This window comes from Podarcis cretensis, assembly GCF_951804945.1.
Source record: "Podarcis cretensis genome assembly, chromosome: 13".
NCBI lineage: Eukaryota > Metazoa > Chordata > Lepidosauria > Squamata > Lacertidae > Podarcis > Podarcis cretensis.
This window is the reverse complement of record NC_137182.1, coordinates 57,277,163-57,285,116: the sequence shown is the minus strand read 5'-3', so window position 1 is coordinate 57,285,116 and position 7,954 is coordinate 57,277,163. Positions and strand designations below refer to the sequence as shown.

General features: G+C 56.3%; 1 protein-coding gene across 1 annotated transcript; it reads right to left on the bottom strand.

Moving 5' to 3' along the window:
- Window positions 1–2,009: 2,009 nt before the first annotated feature.
- On the bottom strand, window positions 2,010–5,630 carry LOC307201908 (serine protease 55-like). Its single transcript, XM_079951430.1, has 5 exons — window positions 5,508–5,630; window positions 4,574–4,772; window positions 3,746–3,999; window positions 2,560–2,699; window positions 2,010–2,417 (listed from the first exon to the last, which is right to left on the bottom strand). The coding sequence occupies exons 1-5, from the start codon at window positions 5,569–5,571 to the stop codon at window positions 2,031–2,033; spliced, it is 1,044 nt and encodes a 347-aa protein (XP_079807556.1). The 5' UTR covers window positions 5,572–5,630; the 3' UTR covers window positions 2,010–2,030.
- Window positions 5,631–7,954: the final 2,324 nt, after the last annotated feature.

Here is a 7,954-nt window from a genome sequence, read left to right as displayed (position 1 = left end):
GCAGCAAATAATAATAAAATAATAATAATAATAATAATAATAATAATAATAATACTTTTTAATTATTTATACCCCGCCCTCCCCAGCCAAGGCTGGGCTCAGGGCGGCTGAGATGGGATGAATCCCCACCTCTCTCTGTAACTGTAACTACAAGCCAAAGCCTGCCTTCAGGGATCATACTGTGAACTGAATGTAAGTAAATTTCTTGTTACTTTTAAGGAAAGACTGCTGCGTCTTTATTCTTTTGAGAGGGATCAAAGGGGACTTACCAGGAATAAATCCAATCTGGGCAAGCCAGACTGGATTCCTTAACAAAAGAGATCCATACGAATCTGCAAATAGCTTCCTGCTGTCTAAGGGGAATGTGCTCTGCTACTTGACTCACTAGTGAGAGTGAGGAAGGATAATATTAAATCTGGTCTGGGACCGTAATAAACTTCATTTCATTTCATATTTAATCAAGATATCCTCTCCTACTATTCACAACTGTCTCAGATGGCAGGCAGAGACAACTAGAGGGACCAGGATCCCACAGAGGGGAGGAAGGAGTGGATATGGTAAAATGTTTAAATGCTGCAATTGAAACTTAAGAAAAGGAAATGATTTAACGTTTTCTATTTATAGCAGCTGCAGCTTTTCAGCCCTATGCATCTGATCCATCTTTTTTTCCATTAATATGCAAAGGATATATTTTTTAAAAAGTGAAAATAAGGAGATCTGCCCATGCTGACAGGCCTTCAGGTTCAGCTGGTATTGTTCCAGGTTGTGGGGACAGTCTGGATGGCACCTGGGGGACCCCTTCCTAGCCTGTGATCCTGCATGTGGATGGAATCTGTTAAGAGGAAGCTGCTGAACTAGTCTAAGAAAAATGGAAATGACTTAATGGATCTCTTTTGTGGTGGCTGCTGCCTTTCATCCCCTCCATTATCGGCTCAGGTTGTATATATGGGCAAATAAACCCATATCACCCAAAGACACCTGTCTCCTCTGGGCCTCAAAGGAAACACGAATGCTGCCTTCAGTGCTTGGGACCCCTGGAACGTCACACCACCCAGAGATTGGGGGGGAGGCAGGCAACGTTTCCTGCTCCCCCCCCCCAATCTGCATTTTTATCCGTAAGCCATCCCAAATCCCCGTCCGGGTAAAAGGCGGGATGTAAATGAACATAAAATAACAATTTTAGCACCACTAAAAAGAAAACACAAACATATGGAAAGTTAAAAGGGCAATAAAAGAGACACGTTGTTTTGTTTGTTTCCGCCCATGCCTTTTTCCCACGCAGCATACAGATAAAAAGGAGAACCGGCAAAAAAATACCGTAAAAATAAAAATATGGGCAGGGGGTGTGGAAAAGATCAGGAGTCCACTGCTGCCGGGGGTTGGACTAGAGGTCCCTCCGGTTCCCTTCCAGCTATGCTGTGCTACGATTCCACGACCCAAAAGCATTTCCACGCAGTCGGAAGCCAGCAGAAGACCGAGGCCAAATCTCGCCGATCTCCTGAGCATCCCGAGGAAGCGAGCCAAGCCTTCTCCACGCGCACAGGCGCCGGGAAAAACTTTCCTCTAAAGCAGGTGTAGGCACACTAAGGCCCGGGGCCGGATCCGGCCCAATCGCCTTCTAAATCCGGCCCGCGGACGGTCCCTGAATCAGCGTGTTTTTACATGCATCTCTGGGCTATTTCTGGGGCCTGCCTGGTGTTTTTACATGAGTAGAATGTGTGTTTTATTTAAATGCATCTCTGGGTTATTTCTGGGGCATAGGAATTTGTTCATTCCCCCCCCCCCAAATAAAACATATAGTCCGGCCCCCCACCAGGTCTGAGGGACAGTGGACCCCTGCTGAAAAAGTTTGCTGACCCCTAAAGCCTTCGGCCGCTTAGCATCCCACGACCTTGAAAATGTTTGCGGGGTCTTTGGCTTCGCTTTGGTTTCATCTTGCATTTTGCGCCCTCCCCGTGCTAGCCCTGCGACCATCGGGAGAAGGGCGGCGTACAGATTTCATAAGTAAATACAAAGAAATGAATGAGCATTTATTCCATCTCTTCTGCCCAGCGCAGGGCCCAGCAGGCGGCCCCCAGGAGCCACGCGAGGGCCGGGCGCTGCCCGGGGGCGGCCCTGGCGGCGATGGCCGCCTCCACTCCGGCCCACATGTCGAGCTCCTGCCTGGTCGCGTGCGCCGCCTCGGCGGCGGGGGAGGCGGTGTGGCCCTCGGCGGTCTGCGGCACGTGGAAAGGGTGGCTTTCGTGGGCCGAGGTCATCTCCAGCCACGCGTGGAAGTTGGCCACCCTGGTGTAGACGCCGGGGCTGTGGCGGGCCGCGCAGCTGCGCCCCCAGCTCACCACGCCGACCGCGTACCAGCGCTGGTGGGGTCCTCCGCGGCCCGGGGGGCGGCACATGAGGGGTCCTCCGCTGTCCCCCTGGAGAGGCGGGAGGGTGGGAGTTGTAGTCCGAAGCCTCCGGGAGCCCCAGCTGCAAGCCTTCCCTTCCCACCCTGCGCCCCCCTCCACGCCCAGAAGGAGGACTGGGGGCAGGAGGCGAGGGGGGGGGGGCGTCTCCCACCTGGCAGGCGTCGCGGCCGCCCTCCTCAAACCCGGCGCAGATCATGTTTTTGGTGAGGGAGCGCAGCCAGCGGAGGCACAGCATCCAGTCGACCATGCCCACCTGCACGTCCAGCAAACTGTAGGATCCCTGGCCGCTTCCTGGACGGAGAGAGGAGCAAGGGAGACTAGCCGCGCGGGCGCAGCCCCGAGACCCATTTCCCCATGGGCACCCCACGAGGGGCCCAAAGACCCCCTGGAATTGGATCAGGTCCCTCCCGTTCCGCTGCCTCTTCCCCGCAGAGGTAGACTGAGCCTGAACGCGGGGCTCCTCCTGCGCCTCCTCTTCTCCCCGCATCTGCCCCGTCCCATTTCTCTGCCCTGGAGGCCACGTCTTGAGGCAGAGGGGGCTCCTGCTGCCTGTAGGACGTGGGCTTCTTTCCTCCCCCCTCCGCCAATCCATCCCACACCGCTGCGCCAACTACGCAGGCAAAGTTCGAGTCCGGCAACCCTAAGCATCTTCCCATTTTACAGGGAAACACAGTTGGAGAACAGCCTTGACCAAAGGTGTCCTGGGCTGTGAAGACACTCGAACTCCGGACGCAAGGGAGAAACGTGCTAGGAGGAAGGCACCATTGACAAACCCTCACCGGGATCAACACCCGCCCGGAAACCAATGTCCCCACTGTGGAAGGACGTGGGGATCCAGAATTGACCTCCACGTCACTTACGGACTCACTGCTAAGACCCCGGTTCACGGAAGACAATCTTCCTCGGCTACGAGGGATCGCCAAAGAGAAGAGAGATTTACAGGTGGAAGAACTGAGGAAGGGAGCGGGGTGGCAGCTGTCCGGGGCCAAAATCCTGAGTCAGCATGGGGCCTGTCCCCTCCCCATCTTTCTTGCCCACCCAGGTAAACTCCCTCTGTTCAAACAGGGGTCCACACGCGCAATGGCCCGGCTCATGGGTGCCAACTCCCTGGGGCCCTGGGTGCCCAGGCACCCACAGAATTCCCCAGGAAGGGTTCGGGCACCCACAGATTTCGGTGCCAGGGTCGTGCACGCTGCGTGGCACTCACGGCCCCGGGGCACCCACAGTCGCGACTCCGCTCTCCCAGCCGCGGGCAGAGGGCTCTCTTTTGGGAAGGACGGGGGATTTGGTCAAGGGAAAGGAAGCGCGGAAGAGGCAGCGGCGCCTTCGGGGCTCACCGGCCTTCGTGAGCCCCCAGCCGGCCACGGTGCAGCTCTCCCACATGTTGTCGTCGGGGACGATGCTGTGGTCGGGGAGGCAGAGGGGGCTGTGGTAGAAGCTGTAGGGGATGGGCTTGTCCAGCAGCAGGAGCGCCAGGTCGTTGTCGTAGGTGCGGGTGCTGTAGTCGGGGTGCAGGTGGATCTTGCGCACCCAGCGGGTGACGTTGTGCCTCCCCAGGAGGTTGCTCCCCGCCGCCACCCTGACCTTGTCGCTGAAGGAAAAAGGGGGGGGGACTCTGGGTTTAGTCAGAATTCACACACACTTTCGCCTCCAAACAGGGTCTCCCTGAAGTCATAGAACTGTAGAGTTGGGAGGGGGTCCGCCAGGGGCCATCTAGTCCAACCCGCTGCGATGCAGGAATCCAGGGCCGGATTATTTCCTTATTTAATTTCCTTATTTGAGTTTATATTTCGCCCTTCGCCACAAGCTCTCAGGGCGGTTCACAAGATAAAAATACTGCATAAAAGCACAAAATACGAAACAATAGCCCCCTTCCCACAAAGATATTTGAAAGGCTGTAGAGTATTAATTGGAAGTTTCCGCCTGGTGCCTAAACAGACATAATGAAGGCGCCAGGCGAGACTCCCCGGGGAGAGCAGTCCACATGCCGGTTCAGAGACGCACTTGGTAGCACTCGGCTGCACCCAGAGCCAGCAGCCTCCCCCTTGGCTCCGCAGGACGTGGCTTGGCGGGGGGCGGGAGAGGGCGCGCGCACAGCCTCCGGAGGAGGTTCCCCCCCCCCACCGGCAGCCGGCCCTCTGCCCTCCCCCCCCCTCCTTCCTCACCTTCTCTCTGCGAAGCAGTGGGCGGCGGAGAGGACCCACCAGGGGTGCACGATGGAGCCCCCGCAGAAGTGGTAGGTGCTGGTCTGTATGCTGACTACCCAGGGCCACTTCCCGGGGAGGGATCTCGAGCCCCCCACAATGCGCGCGCCGGCCCCGGGGGAGGCGTGGGGCCCGTCGAACTCTGGCCGGAAGCCGCAGCCTGGAGGAGAGGGCGGGCGGAGGCAAGTGCACGTCAGAAGGGCCCCGGGCCCCTGCCCTACTCCACAGCGGCCAAATGCCCCCAAGAACCCAGGAAGCTGGCCATGGAGCCTCCACTAGGACATAAAAAGAGTCTGGGTGCAGGATCAGGCCATTGCAGGCCCACGGGGTGCCCTACATGGGAAACGTTCAATCAGGGCCAGACTGCAAGAGCACTCTCGGGTTGCCCTTCCCATACCTGTGATATTCAGGGGTAGACTGCGCCCAGCCAGGGGGGTTTTGCTGGCACAAGAGCCCTTTGTAATAAGAGCCCTGCTGGATCAGGCCCGTTGCCCACCCAGTCCTGCCTCCTCTTCTCACAGTGGCCAAACAGATGCCCCAAAGGGAAACCTGGGGGCAGGATCCGAGCCCCTCCTGTGGTTTCCAGAAACTGCTGCCTCCAGCCGTGGAGACACAGCATGGGCATTGGGGCTGGTCGCCAGGAGGAGGAGGCCCCAAACCACCTCAGCCTCGCCACCCTCCCCACTCCAAGAGGTGATGATGTCACATTATTCCCGTGATGTCACAGGAAATGGAGCAGCGGGGGTGGGGAAATTCTTGGAAGACTGGCCCTCAGAAGGTGGGGTTGTTGTTTTTTTGAGCCTGCCCAGGGCCTCCGAGGGAAGGAGCCATAGCGCCTCCAGCCCCGCCTTCACCCCATGGCAGCGCCCCATTCCCCTTCCCTTGCACCCGGTACCTTGTCCCCAAATGGCCCCTCCCTGAAGCATCAACAGCAAGCCACATGCCAACAGATGGTCCATAGGTTCTCCCAGAAGTCGCTGGCTTCCAATCTTGAGTGTGGGAGGGGGTCTCAGGCTGTGATGTCATAGAAGGCCAGCTAATGATGTCACAGGTGCAGAACCGAGGCCCCTCCTCCTGGTCCTTAGCTCCGCCTCCCCCAGCCTGGCGCTGGACTGGAGCACGCATGGCTCTCTTGGAGCTGCCAGCGTTCTGTGAGGCGCCAAGGTCACTGGGAAAGAAGGCAGAGCTGAGTTCAAATCCCGCAAGCTCAGTCTCCTCAGCTGCAGGAAGAAGAGTGCGAACATGCCTGACCAGGCCAATCTCTGCTGCTCTGGTTCAGTTTAACCCCCTCCCTGCCAATGCGTCAAGGGAGGGTTGCAAAGTGGTCATGCCCTCCAGGAATCATGGACCTGTGTCCCCAGTGAGAGGTGCCGGGGCTCAAGCAGCAATAAACGCAGAATGGAAGAAGACACAGGGAAGGGAGGGACGTCCTTGCCGGCTCATTGCCGGGGAAGACTGGAGGAAAGCCAACTTCTGTTACTGTTACAATAGGTAGCCGTGTTGGTCTGCCATAGTCGAAACAAAATTAAAAAGGAAGGATTTTTTTTATTTTGTTATTGTTATTGTTACTATTATTATACTCTGCACATTTGGTTCGGTTTCCTCCGTCACTTTGGGTGGCCTACAGCTTATATAAAACATGATAAAACATCAGGTATCTGAAGAAGTGTGCATGCACACGAAAGCTCATACCAATAACAAACTTAGTTGGTCTCTAAGATGCTATTAGAAGGAATTTTTTTGTTTGTTTGTTTGTTTCGACTATGGCAGACCAACACAACTATCTACCTGTAAATAAAACATCAAACATTAAAAACTCCCCCATAGAGGACTGCCTTCTAAAAGTTGTGTAGTTCTTTATCTCCTTGACATCTGAAGGGAGGGCATTCCACAGGGCGGGTGCCACCACCGAGAAGGCCCTCTGCCTGGTTCCTTGTAACTTCGCTTCTCGCAGGGAGGGAACTGCCAGAAGGCCCTCGGAGCTGGACCTCAGTGTCAAGGCTGAACGATGGGGGTGGAGACGCTCCTTCAGGTATACTGGGCTGAGGCCATTTAGGGCTTTCAATGTCAGCACCAACACTTTGAACTGTGTTCAGAAACATACTGGGAGACAATGTAGGTCTTTCAAGACCGGTCTTATGTGGTCTCGGTGGCCACCCCCAGTCACTAGTCCAGCTGCCACATTCTGGATTAGCTGTAGTTTCTGAGTCACCTTCAAAGGTAGCCCCACGTAGAGCGCATTGCAGTAGTCCAAGCAGGAGATAATCAGAGCATGCACCACTCTAGCAAGACAGTCCGCGGGCAGGGAGGGTCTCATCCTGCGTACCAGATGGAGCTGGTAGACAGTTGCCCTGGACACAGAATTGACCTGCACCTCCATGGACAGCTGTGAGTCCAAAATGATTCCCTGGCTATGCTCCTGGTCCTTCAGGGGCACAGTTGCCCTGACAGGACCAGGGAGTCCCCCACGTCCGGCTTACTTACAAATTCCAAATGTCTGGTTCATGTGCTGTTCCATGCAGCAGCAAGAAGAAAACACATAGAAAAACTCTTGCGTTACAAAGTACAGGAACGCAAATAGCTTTGCAGGAGCTATTTGATTTAATTAAACAACAGTGATAATAAAAACCACTGCAGCACCCCATGATGTGTTTAACATACCGCGAAACTTGGATTGTGGCCATCCCAGTCTCCCTCTCACACTCCCGCACTTCTGAGTGTCTGCAAATGCTTTGCTGTCTCTGAAACCTTCTGAAATTCTACACACATTGGGGTTTCTGCTGCTGGACCTGATGTTCTCCTGACGCTCTTAGGTCCAAGAACATCACTTGCTCCCACTTGGCTGGCTTTCAAAGAGGATGGGACCAATTCCTGGCGGAGGCAGAAGCTGCGGCTGGCTAGTGGCCAGGATCCCTCGCATTGCCAGCTGTGGGGCCCGCTGAGCTCCGGCCGGATCCAGGCTCTCCGGCAGTTCGGAGCGCAAAGTTGCGCCAGTGCAGAAGGACGTATCCTGCCCGAGCCATTGCCCTTCCTCCTCCGGGATGCGGCGGGATGTCTGTCGGTCTCTCTCCCCGCCTGTGCGCGGCTCCCAGGGTTCCCCTGCGGAGGCGGGGGCTGTCCTGCCATGGAAGCGGAGGAGTCGGGAGCGCGCCGAGCCCACCGCGCACGCGCGTTTTCTGCTTGGAGAGGCAGCTGCTTCCTCGGATCCGGAAAAGTCGGGCTGGCAGGGGGTGCGAGAGGCTTTTCGGGCGAGTGAGTGGCGGGGGCCGGAGTGGGATGGGCTGCCTCCCTCTTTCTCGTCCCTGTCATCCTTTCGCCCCGGAGGAGAAGAGGAGGGTGTCC